At 54.4% G+C, this 19,124-nt stretch overlaps 3 protein-coding genes across 4 annotated transcripts in view; 1 reads left to right on the top strand and 2 right to left on the bottom strand.

Annotated features, from left to right (window-relative positions):
• The first annotated feature begins 13 nt into the window (after nucleotides 1-13).
• On the top strand, nucleotides 14-2,857 carry ZFAND2B (zinc finger AN1-type containing 2B). 2 transcript variants are annotated; one of them, XM_012445907.2, is made up of 9 exons: nucleotides 14-272; nucleotides 549-643; nucleotides 866-997; nucleotides 1,103-1,254; nucleotides 1,472-1,564; nucleotides 1,642-1,702; nucleotides 1,788-1,855; nucleotides 2,196-2,268; nucleotides 2,475-2,857. In XM_012445907.2, the coding sequence occupies exons 1-9, from the start codon at nucleotides 218-220 to the stop codon at nucleotides 2,517-2,519; spliced, it is 774 nt and encodes a 257-aa protein (XP_012301330.2). In that variant the 5' UTR covers nucleotides 14-217; the 3' UTR covers nucleotides 2,520-2,857. The 2 variants fall into 2 exon arrangements, with proteins under 2 accessions (XP_012301330.2, XP_012301329.2); XM_012445906.2 differs by having other exon boundaries at nucleotides 106-272; nucleotides 2,579-2,857.
• A 133-nt stretch (nucleotides 2,858-2,990) lies between these two features.
• On the bottom strand, nucleotides 2,991-11,739 carry ABCB6 (ATP binding cassette subfamily B member 6 (LAN blood group)). The gene is made up of 19 exons (XM_012445904.3): nucleotides 11,053-11,739; nucleotides 10,602-10,739; nucleotides 9,861-10,041; nucleotides 9,575-9,676; nucleotides 9,208-9,391; nucleotides 7,877-7,998; nucleotides 7,291-7,400; nucleotides 7,045-7,110; nucleotides 6,750-6,875; nucleotides 6,513-6,589; nucleotides 6,362-6,425; nucleotides 6,168-6,253; nucleotides 5,928-5,985; nucleotides 5,299-5,403; nucleotides 4,161-4,335; nucleotides 3,929-4,041; nucleotides 3,596-3,690; nucleotides 3,446-3,514; nucleotides 2,991-3,268 (listed from the first exon to the last, which is right to left on the bottom strand). Exons 1-19 carry the CDS (start codon nucleotides 11,599-11,601, stop codon nucleotides 3,157-3,159), a joined length of 2,532 nt encoding a protein of 843 aa, XP_012301327.2. The 5' UTR covers nucleotides 11,602-11,739; the 3' UTR covers nucleotides 2,991-3,156.
• Nucleotides 11,740-12,241: 502 nt separating this feature from the next.
• The window catches only part of ATG9A (autophagy related 9A), an 8,728-nt gene continuing 1,845 nt past the window's right edge, over nucleotides 12,242-19,124 (bottom strand). Inside the window, exons 5-15 of the mRNA XM_012445909.2 lie at nucleotides 17,964-18,125; nucleotides 17,624-17,765; nucleotides 16,660-17,408; nucleotides 16,423-16,576; nucleotides 16,139-16,318; nucleotides 15,514-15,762; nucleotides 15,146-15,324; nucleotides 14,924-15,041; nucleotides 13,958-14,180; nucleotides 13,624-13,769; nucleotides 12,242-13,312 (exon numbers count right to left, since the gene is read on the bottom strand). Coding sequence (XP_012301332.1) covers nucleotides 13,307-13,312; nucleotides 13,624-13,769; nucleotides 13,958-14,180; nucleotides 14,924-15,041; nucleotides 15,146-15,324; nucleotides 15,514-15,762; nucleotides 16,139-16,318; nucleotides 16,423-16,576; nucleotides 16,660-17,408; nucleotides 17,624-17,765; nucleotides 17,964-18,125 — 2,308 coding nt within the window. The 3' untranslated portion in view covers nucleotides 12,242-13,306. The remainder of the gene's footprint in view (nucleotides 13,313-13,623; nucleotides 13,770-13,957; nucleotides 14,181-14,923; nucleotides 15,042-15,145; nucleotides 15,325-15,513; nucleotides 15,763-16,138; nucleotides 16,319-16,422; nucleotides 16,577-16,659; nucleotides 17,409-17,623; nucleotides 17,766-17,963; nucleotides 18,126-19,124) is intronic.

Below are 19,124 nucleotides of genomic sequence, written 5' to 3'. Positions count from 1 at the left end.
CCTGCGTGATGACGTCAGCGCGCCGCGCGCTGAGGGAGGAGCAGGCGCCGTGGGCCGGCAGGCGCGGGGGCTCCAGTAACCCGGGCTGGGCGGGGGAGAGGAAGGGGCGGGGCAGGGAGTCCGCCAGAGTGTGGGGTTGCGGTCCGGACGGGGAGCAGGAGCCCTAGAGACGCTCAGCACTCGCTGCTTCTCCTGGCAGGCCCTGCCCGGCCTGGCGATGGAGTTTCCGGACCTCGGGGCTCACTGTTCGGAGCCGAGCTGTCAGCGCTTGGGTGAGGGGCGGAGCGCGCGGGGGGCGGGGCCCAGCGGAAAGGGACTTCGACCCACAGGTGGGGAAGGAAGGGTGGGCTCCCCGGCTGGCAAGGCCGGGGGGCGGGGCTTGAAGTTGGGGGCGATGGCCGAGGGGGCGTGGCCAAGGAAGTAATGAGCTTGGGAAGGGGCGGTGTGTCGCAAATAGCGTGGCGTTTTCCTTCCCGAGTGGAAGGCTTGGGTGAGAGGGAAGGACATCGAGGTCCCGCTGGACCTGCAATCCGACCAACTCTCTGCAGATTTCCTGCCGCTTAAGTGCGATGCCTGCTCGGGCATTTTCTGCGCAGACCATGTGGCCTACGCCCAGCATCACTGTGGATCTGCTTACCAAAAGGTGAGGGGGCGATCCTCAGGGTGAAAGCGGGCAGATGGAGAATGCTTGTAGAATCCCCCATATCTGTGTCTCACATTCCTCCTCTTTTGTCTTTCCGAGGCTGTCCGTGCTGGCAAACATTGTTTTCTTGAGCGTTTGTGGGGTCATAGCCAAGTTCTTTCAGGACCAGAGATTTGTTGGACTGGAGTGGGCTACAGACTGACTCTTGCTCCTTGACTATAGGATATCCAGGTACCTGTGTGCCCTCTCTGCAATGTGCCTGTGCCTGTGGCCAGAGGAGAGCCCCCTGACCGTGCTGTGGGAGAGCACATTGACAGAGACTGTCGCTCTGATCCAGCACAGCAAAAACGTAAGGTAAGCACTGTAGGAGTCAGCCACAACCCAGCTGGGACTACAGATGCCTGGAAACCCAAATAGTCAAAGAATCTTAGCAGAAACAACCTTCTCACTTCACCTCAGATCTTCACCAATAAGTGTGAGCGCGCTGGCTGCCGGCAGCGAGAAATGATGAAACTGACCTGTGAACGCTGTAGCCGAAACTTCTGCATCAAGCACCGGCACCCATTGGACCATGATTGCTCTGGGGAAGGGCATCCAACCAGCCGGGCAGGGTAATTGCAGCCAAGTCCTCTACTTAGCTCTGGGACCGTCGCATTCTTTTGGAACTGACTCAAGTTCTGTCATTTCAAATTGGGGAGCTTCAACCCCATCCCTGTCGGCTAGGGGAGCCTTTTAGCTTCCTTTTCAAGTGCATGTTTTTCCAGAACTCTCCACTTCCTGGGTAAGGCTGGTTCTTGGAGACATGTCAAAAATATTTCTTCCTTACAGCCTTGCCGCCATCTCCAGAGCACAAGCTGTGGCTTCTACAAGCACCGTCCCCAGCCCAAGTGGAACCTTGCCTTCCTGTCCCTCTCCCAGCAGGTAGGCCTGCCTGTTTCCCTGCTCCCCATTTTTCCCCTTCACACCTCTGACTTCTACCTCTTCAATGTCTGTTGTAGAGCCACAACCCGATCTCCATCCTGGACAGCCCCTCCAGTGATTGCTTTGCAGAATGGCCTGGTGAGTTGGGCAGAGGTTGGATGGGCAAAAACAAGCACACAGAGAGTGAAGTCCAAGGACACTGGTCTTCTTTCTCCCTTTGCAGAGTGAGGATGAAGCTCTGCAGCGAGCCCTGGAAATGTCCCTGGCAGAGACCAAACCCCAGGTTCCAAGGTACCTTAATCTCTTGTGAAAGAGAGAGGGCAAGCTGTAGGCAAAGGCTTGATGTGGAGGGAGGTAGGTGAGACCACTCTGACACAATGCAAGATAATCACTGGCAACTTGGGCTCAAAATTAAAATGAACTATATGATCTTTGTCAAGTTATTTAACCCATGGAGACTTCATTTCCTCTATAAAATGGGGACAATACTAATACCCACTTTGTAGTGTTGCTATGAAGATTGAGATCATCCCTGGCAGAGCTTAGCACCCTGAGGCCTGACACATACAGATCATTATGTTCAAATTTTAGATCTTACCATCATCTAACTTAAGCCATTCCTCCCTCCCAGTTCTCAGGAGGAAGAAGACCTAGCTTTAGCACAAGCACTGTCAGCCAGTGAGGCAGAATACCAGCGGCAGCAGGTATGAGGCTGAGATGAAGATGGGTGCTGCAGTGGGAAGGAAGAAGTCGGGGTGGGGGTTCTTTTAAGTGGTGCACAGTTTTGGAATGGTGGTTGTCATTTAGTTTTCAGTATGACTCCAGCCCGTGCCGAGCTCTGGAATGAGGGCTGTCCCCTCATTTCCTTGACGTTGCACCCTGTCTTCCCCTCCTTCCCTTCTTGCTCTAGGCGCAGAGCCGCAGCTCGAAGCCGTCCAACTGCAGCCTGTGCTAGGGCCCTGGGCTTGGGGAGGGAGGTTCACCTGAGGAGGACTGTGGCCCTCACACCTCTAGGGTACACAGCGAGAGGAGGTCCGGAGCAGCCTGGAGGGCAGAGACAAGCGGGAATGATGTGGAGGTCACCCTGGGAGCCTCTGGAAGGCCTTGCTAGCATTCCAGCTGCATGGGAGAGAGCGGCTAGCAACTGTTCCCTGGCTGGGCCCTCGGTGGAAGCTGGCCAGGCCCTACTCTCAGCCCCTTCATCATGTCATCTCCCTTATACTGGAGCTGCTCCCATGTGGTGTGAGCAGGAAGGGGCCTGGAGAAAATAAAGAATCTTGGCAGTTGATAAGACATACAAGTGGTGTGTGTCTCTCTCCTCTTCCGCCTCAGCCTTAAACAGAAAAGCCATGTCAAGAATGCTCTCCTGACTTATGGGTAGAGGCCCACCGCAGTACCCCACCCCACAAAGCCACAGTGATCCTCGCACAGTCCACATTTTATTTTTCCAAAAAGTGCTTTTCTGAAAGGTCCCTTTCCCTTTACTATAGCTAGCACCATACCCCAACACCAGGATGAAATAAGCCAGGGAAAGGGGATACATCTTATTCCCTTCTGGGTTAGTCTTTGAGAAGGATGTGACCAAACTTTTGTCACCATTCCACGGTCTGAGGCTTAGTGTCTTCAGAGGCTTCTTCCTTTCCCTGCTGCTGCAGCCGCCACATGTCAGCATACACCCCACCTCGGGACAACAGAGCCTCATGCCTGGGGTGAAGAGGAAAGTGTGAATTCCAACCATCAGTTTTACCCCAAGGGTCCTTGCCACAGAGAGGACAGGGGATGGGCAAGGGAGGTCCCCTCTAGAAGCCCTTGGGACTTCACACCCCTTTCCTGGAGCCCCCAGTTCAGATCTGTCCTTTTCATCTATGTTGTGTCTCTTACCGTCCCCTCTCCACGATGCAGCCATCCTTGATGACGAGGATCTGGTCAGCATTGACCACAGTTGAGAGCCTGAAGTCAAAGATCAGTCACCTACTACCCCACCCAAAGTGGGCCCACGCTGCCAGCCGCCCTGGTCCTGTAGTCCTGTACCTGTGTGCCACTACGATGGTGGTGCGGTTGGCACAGACTTTGGCCAGAGAAGCCTGGATGGCCCTCTCATTAGATGTATCCAGCGCTGACGTTGCCTATAGAGAGAGTCCAGATAAAACTGCCCCTGCCACTCAAAACCCCCAATGGAAGGAGGAGGCAAACTGCTGGCTAAGGCCTCAAGAATACACAAAAGCCTTGTTTGGGCTTGAGAACTGTAAAGTGTGTTTTGTGAGACATGTATTCATGATACCTGTTCTAGGTGGGGACAGTGCTCAGCAGGAGTGGCTTGAGTATACACAAGGGAGGAAGGAGGAGAGGAGACCCAGGGCACACCTCATCCAGCAGAATGATGTCCGGAGCCTTGAGGATGGTGCGGGCGATGGCGACGCGCTGCTTCTCCCCACCACTCAGCTTCAGTCCCCGCTCACCCACCTGTGTCCTGTACCCTGTGGATATTACCCAGAATGTTTTTTACGTGGAAGAAACAAGAAACGGAGGGAACAGGGGTCAGGGATTAACAGGACAACACTGGAAGGAGAGAAGACTCTCTGCAAAGGAATCTCACCTTCAGGGAAGGCCATAATGGCATCATGGATGCCTGCAGCCTGAGCAGCAGCCTCTACCTCATCGTCCCCAGCTGTGACACGGCCGTAACGGATATTGTTGGTGATGGTGTCATTGAAGAGGACAGTGTCTTGGGGCACAACTCCAATATGAGACCGGAGAGAGACCTGGGTTACCTAGGGTCAAAAGACCATACATTCTGCCTTGTGAGATACCCCCAAGGCCTGGGATGGAGGATGGGCTGGCCAGAAGCACATGGGATAAGAGGCCCTGGTAAGAATACCGCCATCACCGCCCTAAATCCTAGCCATGTGGGCAAATCACTCAACCTCTCTGTTTCCCCATCTTCTCTTCCTGCTCCACCAGATTGCTGCGGATGTTTTGTTTTGTTTTTGGATACAGAGTCTCACTTTGTCACCCAGGCTGGAGTGCAGTGGCAAAATCTCGGCTCACTGCAGCCTTGACCTCCTGGGCTCATGCAATCCTCCCACCACAGCTTCCTGAGTAGCTGAGACCACAAGCGCTTGCCACCACATCAGGTTAATTTTTTAATTTTTTGTTGAGATGGGATTGCCAGAATATGTTGCCCAGGCTGCTCTCAAAATCCTGGACTCAAATGATCCACCTGCCTTGGCCTCCCAAAGTGTTGGGATTACAAGTGTGAGCCACCACATTTGGCTACAGATCTTTGTACCTTTTTTTTTTTTTTGAGACAGGGCCTTGCTCTGTCACCCAAGCTGTAGTGCAGTGGCATGATAACAACTCATTGCAACTTCTTGGTGGGACTACAGGTGTGTGCCACCATACCCAGTTAATTTTTGTATTTTTTGTAGAGAGGGGGTTTTGCCATGTTGCCCAGGCTGGTCTTGAACTCCTGGGTTCAAGCGATCCACCTGCCTTGGCCTCCCAAAGTGCTGGGATTACAGGCATAAGCCACTGTGTCCGGCCGGCCCTTTGTACCTTTTATGGCACCATACAAATCCTTTACAGGACTACTTTTCCTGTGTGAGTGTAGGTTTTATCGTGCTAGAATGGCCCCAGTTTTTTGCAAGAGTGACATCTGCTCTCTCTGGACACTCAGCCCTTATCATTCCTCCACACAGAGACCCCTAAACTAATCTTCTTCTGAGCAACCTTACCTGTGAAATGTCTTGCCCGTCTATTCGGATGCAGCCAGAGCTGATGTCATAGAAGCGAAACAGGAGGCGCAAAATTGTGCTTTTCCCTGCCCCAGATGGGCCCACCTGTTGCATTAGAAACCAGAAAAATCTCAGGCCCACTGGCTTTTTTTTTTTTTTTTTTGGGACCGAGTCTCACTCTGTTACCCAGGCTGGAATGCAATGGTGCGATCTTGGCTCACTGCAACCTCTGACTCCCAGGTTCAAGTAATTCTCGTGCCTCAGCCTCCTGAGTAGCGGGATTATGGGTGCCCGGCACCATGCCTGGCTAATTATTATATTTTTAGTAGACACGGCATTTCACCATGTTGGCCAGACTGGTCTTGAACTCCTGACCTCAGGTGATCTGCCTGCCTTGGCCTCCCAAAGTGCTGGGATTACAGGCTGAGCCACCACGCCTAGCTGAGGCCCACTGGCTTTTAAGGCCGCCTCTTCTAGAGATCACCCATGTCCGTGGAGCCTGCACCACTCAATCCTGTTGCCTATTGTGACAGGGCTCTCTGACTCCACAGCCTGGGTCACAAGCTACCATGGGCACTGAATGAGGGAAGCTTGAGGCATCTGGGCCAAGTGGCTGGGTCTCCTCTCACCAGGGCCAGTGTCTGTCCAGGCATCACAGTGAAGGACACATCTTGCAGAGTCTCCCGCCTGCAAGGAAGCGTGGGTGTACTCAGCAGGTGCCTTCAATCACCAGAGCTGCTCCTAGGCCCTGCCCCTGCCCAGGCTCTTTTCCAAAAGCAGGGATTCAGAGCTGTGAGAAGCAGGAAGGCAGTGTGCAAAACTGCCTTCCTGCTTCAGAAAAGGAAAGGAAGCAAAAAAGAAGGCCTCACCCATCAGCGTAGCTGAAGTGCACATTCTCAAACTCAATTCGGCCCTTCTGAAAGCGAAGGGGCCCTGCTCCAGGAAGGTCCTTCACCTGGAAGAGTGCCACCCGTGTGTGCTGAGGTTCTCAGCTTTGTATGTTTCAGGCACAAGAAACACCACACGGCTCCTCCCTCCCCAAGCCTGACTCCTCTCTGCTCACTTCTCTCTCCTCTTTCAGCAAGTCAAACATGTTCTCCATGTCGATGAAGTTGGTCTGGATCATCCTGCAAGAAGGTGCTGGTTAAGACTTCTCTGAGTAGCCAGGAAGTAGTAATGTGGCCTGGGCAGGTAAGGGCCAGGGCTCAGGTTACCTGTAGTAGGTGCCAAACCAATTGAGGGGCATGTACAGCTGGATAATGTAGGTGCCAAAGAGCACAAAGTCCCCGACCTGTGGCAATCAGGGAAGCAGAGTATGTCATGGGAGGCCTGCAGGCTGCTCTTCTTGTGTCACCCTGCCCACTTCCTACCCAAGAGCCTGGTGGCCCAGACATAGGCCCCAGACCCCCTCTTCCTTGTGCCCCACTCTCTCGTCCAAGATCCTGCCTCACCTGTAGCTTCTGCTCACTGACAAAGTATGCGCAAAGCAGGGAACCAGCAAGGAGCCCGAGCCCAATCACCAGGTTCTGGGTCTGATTTAGCAAAACCAGTGAAGCGTTTGACTTCCATTCCAAACCCTGAGGGCAGTAACATAGGAGAAGGAATGTCCCATACACAGTGACCATCACCGAGTCCAAACCTGGGCCCAGGCCCCTTCCACCCCAACACTCGACTGTTACTCCTGGTCCTGGCAATTCTACTAGGCCAGGGCATTATTCTCCAGAGGCCTCAAGCTAGCATCCTCACCTGATATTTGATGATGGCCTCTCGATAGCGTTCTACTTCATAACCCTCAGCGTTGTAATACTTCACCTGAGGAATTCAATCCGAAATTATTTGGCATGGGTACAGCACATGGCACTCAGGTCATTCCCCTCCCCACCGACTCTCAATCCTCCTTCCTGAACCCCTGACTCTGTCAGCCCCAGTGGTCCTAGCCACACTCCTCCACCTCTCCATGCCTCACACCACTGCCCCCGGGGCCTCTGTTACCGTCTCGAAGTTTAGCAGAGAGTCCACTGCTCGTGCCCGGGCAGCGTTCTCCTGTGTGTTCATAGCGCGGCGAAACTTGGTTCTCCACTCAGTGACCACAATGGTCAGGGCTGGAGAGTGACAGGATAGGGAGGAGAATAGGACATCATCCCCAGCAGCACAGACCAAATGTCAGTGTTCACTACCTGCCATGTACACACTAAACCTGTGCTCAAGCCCAGAGACCCAGATTCCACAGGGTAGCGTCTCCGCAGCCTGCACAAGGCCTCATGTGTAGAAAACGCTTTTAGTAAACAAATGAAAGCAAACTGCATCTTGTTACACAAATGAGGCTTCCTTGACTTGTGTCCACAGCGCGGACTTAACGTGACAAGAATGCCCTTCCCGAGGTTTAGCCCTCACCTAGGTTGAGCTAAGGTTCGATTACACGGAGGAGACCCATCCATCACGTGAGAAGCACTAAGAGTCCATTCAAGTCCACCAATCCATGGCCTCCCATAGGTGAATCACCTGAGCCGGGGCAGAGCTCATGGCCAAGGGAGCCCCTGGATAGTTCAGGGAGCTGGTGTCACCCAGCGGCACTCACCGAGGTAAAGACTCATGCACAGGAACACAATGAGGCCAAACCAGGCATTGAAGAACATGCTGAAGTAGATGATGCCAATGATGATGTCGGCCAGTGTGGGGATGATGTTGAACACCAGGTAGCTAGGAGGGCAGGTCAAGTGACAAAGGTTTAGGTGCTAAGACCTGGCAACCTTGCCTCTAGGCATTTCAGGGTAGTGTTTTATTGTCAATAGAATAATTGATTCTACCCTCACGAGGTGGGTGGCTAAATCAACCATGCCCAAACTACAGAATTCTCTGTATCAATTACAATGAATGAGGGAGACCCTCATGCACGGGAGAAAAAATACATCTCTTTAATGTTCTGTTAATAAGCAACTCTGAGAATGGCGCCTGTGTCACAATACCATTTGTTTTAGGAAAACCTTCCACAATACCATATCATATTAGCTCTGTGAGTCTGCATATATAGTATGTATGTAAAAATGCAAAAAAAGCAGAATCCAGCTGGGCATGGTGGCTCACAACTATAATCCCAGCACTTTGGGAGGCTAAGGTAGGCAGATCACATGAGGCCAGGAGTTGGAGGCCGGCCTGGCCAACATGGTGAAACCCTGTCTCTACTAAAAATACAAAAATTAGCCAGGCGTGCTGGTACATGTCTGTAATCCCAACTACTCAGGAGGCTGACGCAGGAGAATTGCCTGAACCTGGGAGGCAGAGGTTGCAGTAAGCAGAGATTACGCCACTGTACTCCAGCCTGGGTGACAGAGCATGACCCTGTCACACAAAAAAAAAAGCAGAACCCGGCCTGCTGTGGTGGCTCACACCTGTAATCCCAGCACTTTGGGAGGCCAAGATGGGCAGATCACAAGGTCAGGAGTTCGAGACCAGCCTGACCAACATGGTGAAACCCTGTCTCTACTAAAAAAATAAAAAAATTAGCCGGGCATGGTGGCATATGCCTGTAATCCCAGCTACTTGGGAGGCTGAGGTGCGAGAATCACTTGAAACTGGGAGGTAGAGGTTTCAGTGGGCCAAGATCGCATACTCCAGCCTGGGTGACAGAGCAAGACTCTGTCTCAAAAAAAAAAAAAAAAAAAAAAAAGCAGAACCCAACATACTAAACAGAGTGGGAAGCTCTGGAAAAGTGAGTGCAGCTTGAAAGAGATTTGCTCTCTGCCTGCATTACTTGAGTTATTAGGAAAGCATGTGTACAAGAATCCTATAATTTAAAAAATATCAATGTGGGGCAGCTCCTCAGGCTGGGTCTGTTCTCTTCCTCCCATAGGCCCCTATCCCTGCTTCTCCAGCTCCACCCTCCCACATGCCCTTTCCATTGGGCGGCACCTGAGCAGCCCTGTGACACTGGATGTGCCCCGATCCGCGATCCGCAGCACCTCCCCGGTGCGGCGCCCCAGGTGCCAGCGCAGTGAGAGCTCGTGCAGGTGGGAGAAGATGCGTAGCTCCACTTGCCGAGACGTGAACTGCTGCACCCGGATCCACAGGAACGTGCGCAGGTTGCTCACGAAGCCTGCAGGGAGCCAGGGGAGGCCTCAGTAGGGCCTGGGGGCTGAGGGACGTCAGCCTAGCACCAGGAAGTAAAAGGTCTGAGAGCACAAGGGAGCTGGGGAGGACTGCTGGGAGAGGTGAATGGTGAGGGAATGCCTGTGGGAGGGGCCTATACCTAGCAGGGTGAGCATGGAGTCTCTCATACCTGTACTGCCAGTGCCACCCCCCTGGAGGAACTTGAGGAAGACATAGCTGGTAACAGTCCAGGCCAGAGAGCTCCAAGGTGCCTTCTCAGTCAGCAAGTTCACTGTGGAGAAAACGAGTCAGAGCCCACTATGGCACCCAGGACTCTCTTCAGGCAAAATGGCCCCAGGTACCAGTCACAGCCTCTTTCTGATCACCCAGCTCTGTCCCACCTCCCTAGGTAAGGACCACCCGAGCCACCAGGCTGATGAAGGACCAGCATGCTGAGCTGGGCTCCTCCTGCTTACCAATGTTCCTATAGAATATAGGCACCAACACATTGAGTGCCCGTTCCAAGCCCATGAGCCCCAGGCAGATGAGTACCACCAGCTGCAGAGCAGGACTCCCCCGAGGCCACAGGTAGCCACTCAGGAGGCGGAGCTTCCTGCCAAAATCTCGCCACGTAGATTGTTGGGCTGTTGACCGACCCTAGATGGTGAAACACAAAGGAAGGGAGCTCAGAAATCAAATAAGTACACTAACTAGAAATCCTCTAGGGAAAAACATGGGGTTACAGCTCCCAGGTATCTCAGACCCACAAGTGATCCTTGATGGGGTCAGAAAAACTAAGTCGCAAACTGAGATTTGGAAAAGAAGCATTTCATTTTCAGGGGAAGGAATGATGACAGGGAATGAAATGAAGACAGACTTTAGGATTCAGAAACTGAGGAGGGGCCTGGTGCAGTGGTTCACGCCTATAATACCAGCACTTTGGGAGGCCAAGGCAGGCAGATCACCTGAGATTAGGAGTTCAAGACCAGCCTGGCCAACATGGTAAAACCCCTACTCTACTAAAAATACAAACATTAGCCGGGTGTGGTGGTGCACACCTGTAATCCTAGCTACTCAGGAGACTGAGGCATGAGAATTGTTTGAACTCGGGAGGCAGAGAGTACAGGGAGCTGAGATTGTGCCACTGCACTCAGCCTGGGTGACAGAGCACGACTGTGTCACAAAAAAAAAAAAAAAAGAAAGAAACTGAGGTGTACCTGGTTCCTTTCCACATCTTGGTCCTCTTCATGAACCTGCAGTGTATAGGACTGGGGACGAAGCCCAGGGGCCCAGAGACCCAGGACAAACAGCCCTCCAGAAACCACATACCGAAGCACCCACAAGCTAAACTGAACCTAGAATAAAATATAAGTGGAGAGAGTATCATTGAGGATAAAATTTCATTGTATTACTACTTGTAATAGGGCTGGGGACTGGTATCATGAACACATGCAGCACTTACAGGCTTTTTAAAAAAAAAGCAAAACCACAGTGACTCAGCAAAGACACACCCCACCAGCTGGCTATCAGCTTCTAGCCAGCCTGAGCCCCTCCCTTCTCCCTTTGCTGAGAGGCATCCTAAAGCCTGGAAGCAGTGTGACTGGACATGCAGTGCTTTCTCCCAAACCCGGCCAGCAGAGGCTTGCTCCTCCCCACAGAGTCCCTCACCTGCTGGCCCAAGTCCGCCCTTGCCCACCACCACTGTGGGCTGTTCCAAGACACCAGGGCCAAGTTCTCGGCTGCAAACGCCACAGTCCAGAGGAGCAGAAGACCCGGGCTGTGCCTGAACTTGATCCAGATGCCCATTGCTAGACGCTGCCGTGCCTGGCTCCGCTCCACCACGAGCAGCCACAGGCCACAGGCGCCGGCCAGACTTTCCAGCACGGAGGCCAGCAGTAGGTAGCTTGGCAGTGGGGCTCCCCGGGCAGTGCCCACCCTGCCAGCCAGGCCGGCCAGGGGCAGCGCCACCTGAAGTGTGGCCAGAAGCAGCTGCAGCACGTAGGGAAAGACGCGAGGGCCGGCCCCCCAAGACACGGAGTCAGCACCAGCGGGCCGCTCCCGGCGTCTGCAGGGAAAAGCCAGCACCAAGGCCAGAGCCCCCAGGGCCATCAGCGTCGAGGGCACGAGCGTGAAGAAGAAGCAGGGACTCAGCCCATCTTGTGTCCAGGCTGGACCCACGGGCCCTTCGGCCTCGCAGTAGTTGCCTACAGTCACCATGGCAATGCGTAAACGCCAGCCGAGGCTGCGAGCCCTGCGGGACCAGAGGACAGGACTGGTCACTCGGAGAGGGGCGCGGACATCCGGGTGCCTCGGTTCACGTAGCCGCTGGGCGCTAAGCTGCTGGGGTCCCGGGGAGGGACGCACGTGGACCCGGCCTCACCGCCCACTCCCCTCGCGCACGCGCCGCCACCGCGCACTCACGCAGGGCACGTACGCCGTCTCCGCCGGGACCCGCTGGCTCTGGGCCCGGGACCCTTCTGCCACCTGCAGGTCCACGGGAATGCTTGGTGTTGGGACTCGCACTGCGCTCCACGGAGGGAGCCCCGCCCTCTGGACCGCCCCCACCCCTATCCAGGGTCCCCATTGGCCAAATGTCTCTGAAGGGGGCGGGGGGAATGGTGCCCGCAAGGAAGACAAATTAGAGGGGCAGAGCCGGCCTGGTTACGTGCTCAGGGCGGGAAATCTGACCTCCAAGTCCGGCTGGAAACAGACCTCCACGGGTCGGAAGCTGCCCTTCCGCCAGCCGCCTAGCTCAGCGTATCTGAGCGACGGCCTAAACTTACTTTTTTCTAGACACCTGCCAAGTCCCCATCCCATTTCCATTGTTCCCAGGATTCTAGCCACACGAGACAAGAAGTCTGGTCAAAGTCCCTTTTTATTAAGGGTTATCAAGCTGTACACGGTCCCTACCCTGCTCCGCTCCGATTTCGGGCAGTGCAAATCACCACTCTCCCAAAGCCGGACCACAGCTGGGTGAGGGGTGGGACAGAGAGTAGGAGCAGTCCCAGCATGCAGTGCAGCAGACCAAAGCCTCTGGCGAGGCAGCGCCCTTCATCCCCCTCCAGGGGACAGCGAGATGCGGGCCAGAGCTCTCTTGCTGGGACATACACAGCCGAGGTCACCCTCTAGCCCGGTCTGTCCCATGTGCAGGTGATAGGGGTTATGGTAAGCAGCAATGAGGGCCCAGGAAGACCTCAGTCTCCTGGGGGCCCATCCTAAAAGGTGGAAAGGGCAGCAAAGTATTTCCATCCTGCTCCTACAATTTAGAAACCTTCTTTCTTAGTGTCAAAAGATAGTGTTGAGGGGAGCTGGAAGCTAGGGCCTTCACCCCAACACAAAGCAAAAGCTCAACAGAATGGGAGCAAGCGAACAGAATGGGAGCAAGCAGCACACACAGGCCAGTGATGTGCAGGAAGCGGAGAGAGGTGAGCCGGCTGCAGCTCCGGGCGAGAATGGCGGGTGAGGTAAGGGCCACAGCCTAAGCTGCTCATCTATTGAGGGGGTTGGGGAGGGTTGCAGGGATTGAGGGTCCAGGCCCAACTTCCCCATTCCACAGTTGGCACAGGTTCTCCCTGCTTGGCAGCTTCTGTGGTGGGCAGCCCTCTGGGGACTTGCGGGGTAGGTATAAAGGTGGCAGTACTGGGGCTGGGCTGGGGACCAGTTTCTAGCACCACACTCTGAGCCAAAGGGGTCCTGGGGATGAGGCTAGAGTCTTCTGTGCCTTCGGTTCCTAGGCCCCAGATTCCTCTCCTGGGACTGTGGCAAGCCCAGTGTTGGCACCTCCCTTGGCCAGGCACAGACACACAAACACCACACACGTGGAGCCAGGCAACACTCAGAGGAGCCCTCCATGGTAGGCAGACGAGATGGCAGGACAGCGGTGGCCTCCATCCTGGGCCATAGGAACCCTGCTCAGCCTTGTCTATACCTGTGAAGAGAAAGAGTTGGTAATGGAGATAGTCTTCAGCTACTGGTTGACACCTGCTAGCCCCATAGGGACCTAGAGGTAAAGGAACAGGAAAGGTTGATTCCTGGGGAGGTAAGGGAAGGAAAAACCAAGCCCTACAGAGCAGTTGAGGAAAGAAGGGGGACTGCATTTTGGAGGGGAGGGTCCATTATCTCTGTGTGGGGGTGGGGCCCAGGCAGGAGTGGAGCACACTTTCCTTCCCCTGAAAAGCTGTTACCACACCCTGGAAGTTACTACTTCTGGCAATTGTTTCTAGGCCCTGGGGCCCTTACCTTGTGCACCTGAGGGGGAAGCTCATCCTCCGAGCCCTCCTCGGGCACGGGCTCAGGGTGCCTTGATGCTGACTGCCCATCTTCAGCCCACCCTCCAAGAGGCAGCCGAGAGAAATGAGAGGGAGCCCGGGGCACTGTGCCAGGATCTGGAGAGACAAGTAAGAGTAAGCATATTCACAGAAGGAACACAAGAATGAGGAACAGGGCTGGGGGGCTGCTTGGAGGGGTAAGTCTTTGGGCCTGGTCCCTCAGACCTCTTTCCTCCTCTCAAGAGGCCCCAGCAGAACCACCCTTCCTGGCAGCCTCCGTTTCCTCCTGTACCCCCACTGGATACCTGTGATGCCCCCGTAGCGCCTCTGGAAGCCCCCGTGCAGGGCGGTGGTCTCGGGAGCTCCAGGCCGGGGTGCTGCACAGGGATAGCTGGCAGAACGAGGGATAGATTGGGGGGCCCGGGCACCTTCTCCCCCCTCTTCAGGGGCGCTCTCTCCACTCTCATCACTCTCCCGGCGGTGCCACACATGCCGCTCAGGTTCAGCCTGGGCTTGCTGCTTGTGGAGCTGGAGAAGTGGGGGGCTCGTTAGTGGGAGACAGAAGGATGTCCATCTGAAACAGCTGCCCTCCAACCTGGCATCAGTCAGTTCCCACTTTACCCCTTCCCTGAGAATCCTTGCCTCAGAGCACCTATTATGTTAATAGTGTGTAATATACCTCTGATCTCTACAGGTTACATTCACAGCAGATCCCTGGAAGAAGCCTGTGTTGTAATGGCCCTCACTTTACCTTTTCATTTAATTCAAGGACAAAGTGACTGACAGTCTAAGTGCCAGGCACTCTTTTAGGTGTGGGGAGATAGCAGTGAACAAAACAGACAGAAATGCCAGCCCTTGTGACTTATATATTGGTAGAGGGGGACAGAGAATAAGTAAATAAGAAAAAAACATGGTATATCACATGGTGCTAAATGCTGTGGAGAAAACTAAGACAGGAAGACTCAGGAAGGTGAGCAAGGGAGCCTTTTACTGAGAGTGATCAGAGAAAGTCTCAGGGAAACAGTAGCTGCAGAGACCTGGGAAGGAGAAGAAAGAGGCCATCCGGATATCCCAGGGCAGTGGATTCTAGGCAGGGGAAACTGCGAGTGTATGAAGGCCCTGGATGAGAGCACACTTAGCTAAAAAGGATATTAAGAAAGTAGATATGGGAGTGGTGGTGGCAGGGCAGCTAGATGGCAGAGAAGGGATTGAAACCCCAGTGTTGCTTCTCCGCATTGAAACCACCTACTCATTTTCAGCTATGCACTCACCTGGTGCATATACAGGGCATGCAGGCTCATCTCTGTGGATGCGTATTCCGACAGCACCAGGCTCTGCAGCTGTCCTTCCCACACGCTGCTCCCGGAGCTGGCTGTCCTGGCATCTACCCTGTCTCTCCCAGCACAGACAGACAGCAGCTGTGAACTTTTCTGAGACCCACACAGGCTGCTGAGGGCTGCCGTGCCCTCCCGTCTTGGCCCCTCTTTACTCACCCAGAGCCTGTCATGGTGCTGGGAGCCCGGCCTGTGGGCACCTGCCCAGACTGCAGAGGGGAGAAGGAGCGCAGGGCAGAGGCCACTTCAGCCCTGTGCCTGGAGCCCTGCAGGTCTCTGGGCAGTGGAGGGCCCCGGCAGGATGAGCCAGCTACCACATTTGCGATAAGGCTCAGTGGCTATGAGAGAAAGGGGTAGAATTCTTGAGGCAGGAGAAAGGCCTCCAGGGTCCCCTGGTATTCTGTATCTCAGGTCCCAATAGCACATACTGAAGAGACAGAAGGGAGCCTTCCACCCTATGCCCGGTCCTCAACTCCCAGTTCCTGAAGTCCACTCTGCCCATCATCTCCCAGTCCCCAGGAACACACCTCAGACTCAGATTGTAAGGACTGGATAGACGTAAAGAGGGCATTTTCAGGGAGCAGACCCCCTTGGGCGAGGCTAGCAGCTGCTCCATCCCGCTGAACCTGCTCCTTGAGGAAGCCTAGGAAAGCTGTGCTCTCACGTGGTGGCTGCCAGCCAGGGTTGGTGATGGCAAAGTGCATGAGTGACAACTCTGTCTTTCCATCCTCGGCTTGCTGGTACACGGAGGCCTCTGTCTGCCCAGCAGACAGCCACTGCACAAGGAAGAGCAGAATGAGCAGGACTGTCCTCTGACAGGGACCATCTTGTACCTTTTCTATTAGCGGGGAGGTCTTGCTCTTAGAGGACAGAGACCACAGTGTACTATCAAATCTTTCCCAGGGGCCCTGCCACCCCCCACCCCAGAAGTGACCACATGCTGAGCCAGTTACTTGTGCTGTGACTTTCTCAAGGGAGCTTTGCCAAGGGTGCAAATTCAAGCTGAAATCCAGCCCAGGCTCCCAAGCAGTGTGCTCCTAGTACAGGACTGCCTTTGTGTGACTCGGAAGAGGTATCTTTCTGCGGTTTTTCCAAAGACGCTGTATGTGCCAGCATCATCCCTGACCACCTGGCCCCCTCCTCTCCCAGTACCTGGGGATGACCATGCTGGCGAACATCCATCTGAGCAAAGGAGCAGGTATCTCCAACACCAACGACCTCCACGGTGAAGTTTCGGAAGAAGTCTATAATCTCCAGGGCCCGGGGGCGCAGGCAGAAGATGAGGATGAGGGGTGTGACAATGGGGCTCAGCAACTCTTCCAAAATGAACACCTAAAAGGGCAGGACCAAGGTCATAAGCGAGCAGGAGGGAGCCCAGCCCTCGCCACCGAGCTACCAGCCAGTCTCTAGCAGGCCCTAACTCCAACTCCACTCACTGCCTTGTACTGGAAGAGCTGGGCAAACTCGTCCCGGGTCTGCGAGCGGTGGGCATTACCCTGCCAGTGGTCAGGCATGTAGTGGATATGAGCGAGGATCACGCGGAGCAGCTGCTCAGGGCAGAACACCATGTGCTGGTCCGGGATAAAGGACCTAGTGGGATCAGGGTTATGGTAAGATGTAAGCCTTTCCCGGGAATACTAGCTGGCTTGCTCCCACCTGCGGCCCTGGCCCACCTGCACACAGTCACGGTGACCCCCAGGAGTGTGACGGTGGTCAGGACGTGTTCCACAGCCAACACATCTTCGTCATAAATGGTGAGGGCAATAAGCACGGCCAGGATGGAGCCAGCGAAGAAGGCTCCATTCTTCGCCAGCAGTGTCAAAAGAGGTGACAAGAAGCAATTCATGTACTTGGAGGCAGGCTTGTAGCCGCGGTTCAGGCGGGACTGCAGCTCGTGCTCCAGCTCGTTGAAGTGGCGGAGGTAGCAGCGGCCATAGAGTGACCAGCAGCGTGCTCCCAGGGCCCCCGGCTCCCGCTTCAGCACCTCAGCGTAGCTGAAGAAGGCATAGAGGATTTGCCATATGAGGATGAGGGGGCATAGCAAGAAGTTGGCGATGCCAATCCACAGGATGCGGTTGCTGAGGCGCTGGGCCAGCTCTAGCCGTTGCCCCCCACGTTTGTACTCGGCCTTGAGGCTCCATTCATTGAGAAACAGAGAACCAGGTCCCCAGAAGAGGATCAGCTCAAAGTTGTACTTGAGGCCACGGGTGAAGAAGACGACCTCCCCGAGGCCAGGCAGGCGGAAGCGCAGAGGCAGGAGGGATTTGTTAACCAGTGCCACCATGTAGTTCTGGAAACGGAGGATGCGGTGGTAGATGTCTAGCTCTGTCAGCTCACGTTTGTGGATGCAGATCTGGTGCTCCTTCTGAGTCTGCACGATCCGGGCCTGCACTTCCTGCCACGTGCAATATGGAAGGGCAGACTGCGGGGGTGGGGGGGAAGAGACAAGGTATGGAAGGTGGGGTTGTTGCCTTGACCACTTTGCCCTATATTAGAAGTGAGGTTCAGGGGTTGTGAGCTTAAGAGATACTTCCTGACCTGCCAATGACAGATAAGGACAACTGATGGCCAGGAATACACCCATACTTCCCAATACGTCTTAGACTATAAGCTAATTGCCCAACTTCCCAGTCTTACCATAGGGATGCGCAGAGCATGCAGGTAGAAGGAGTGGATCTCCCAGTAGCAGCAAATGTTATAGATAAACTTGATAAGCCGGTGGATCCAGAAGACACCAGCAATGACCAGGATGGTGATAAGGGAGCCATTTTCCTGAATCCTTGTGGGGAAAAAGAAGGGGAGGAGAGGTGGCCTTTGAGGAGGGAGTCTTGGCAGAGATGCTGCTTTCCTGAAGTATTTTTGCTAGACTGAGCCTGAGTCAGTTCTGGAGCATGAGTTGCTGCCTCAGACTCCACTCTGTTACCCATCTGCTAGCAGAACTCAAGGCTATGGTGTCCTCTTGACTTGCAGCCCTTACCTGGCACTACAGACTTGAGCAGGCAAAAAGGCGTCTGGCAGAGTGACCTTGACGGGTTCGGTAGGGTGAAGACTGTGGTTCACCATCTTGTTGGCAAATAGGATGTCATAGTCCACGCAGCTGACCAGGAAGGTAGTGAAGGCAACCACAAACAGGAACTGCCTGGGGAGTTGGGAAGAAGGGGTGCAGTCTGAGAGCCAGAGACGCCTCAGTGAAACACAGTGGGAAGAGCAGAGTCTGGAGGTGGCAGAACAAGACTGGGAACTGGAAGGGTCTGGAGAACTCCCAGTGGGCCCTCTCTGCTGCTCAGCCCCATAGGGGCTCAGGCCTACTCAGGGGCTCAGGCCCATCCCAGGCTCACTCTCTGCTCTTAGCTGCCACAGCCACAGCCTGCTTTCCTCACCTCATGGTAACCTCAGCCACTATCACTGGACTCCCAAAGGTTTCATCCTGTGAGTCTCTGATCTCCAGTCCCTGATTTCCTTTTGAGGTTGAAGTTAAAAGCCCTTGGGGGAGTTTTCTGATTGAGGGAGAACCTCCTAACCCCTTCCCCTTTGGCAATGCTATATGGCTTCTCTCTCCCAGGAGGCTGTCTGCCTAGGAGCAGGCCATGGTACAGCCAAGGCAGAAGAGGCTTTTCTCTGTGGCTGGCATCTCTGAGACTCCCTGACTGAACCATGTACATTCCATTGGAGCACTGAAATGATCAAGGTCAAGGCCTGAACTTTTTTTTTTTTTTTGAGAGAGTCTCACTCTGTCACTCAGGCTGGAGTGCAGTGGCATGATCTCAGCTCACTGAAACCTCCACCTCCCAGGTTCAAGTGATTCTGGGCCTCAGCCTCCCAAGTAGCTGGGATTATTACAGGTGTGCACTATCACACCCGGCTAATTTTTATATTTTTAGGGTCTCCCGAAGTGCTGGGATTATAGGTGTGAGCTGCCACACCCAGCCAAGGCCTGGGTTCTCTTCATGGAAGAGATACAGCTTAGAAAGCTCTTATAAGAAAGCTTGGCTGGGCAAGGTGGCTCACACCTGTAATCCCCGCCTGAGGCAGGCGGATAATCTGAGGCCAGGAGACCAGCCTGGCCAACTTGGCGAAATCCCATCTCTACTAAAAATTTTAAAAAATTAGCCAAGCATGGTGGTGTTCACCTATAGTC

This window comes from Aotus nancymaae, unplaced genomic scaffold, assembly GCF_030222135.1.
Source record: "Aotus nancymaae isolate 86718 unplaced genomic scaffold, 86718_ANA_hifiasm-v0.15.2.pri h1tg000008l, whole genome shotgun sequence".
NCBI lineage: Eukaryota > Metazoa > Chordata > Mammalia > Primates > Aotidae > Aotus > Aotus nancymaae.
This window is presented reverse-complemented; position numbering and strand designations above follow the sequence as displayed.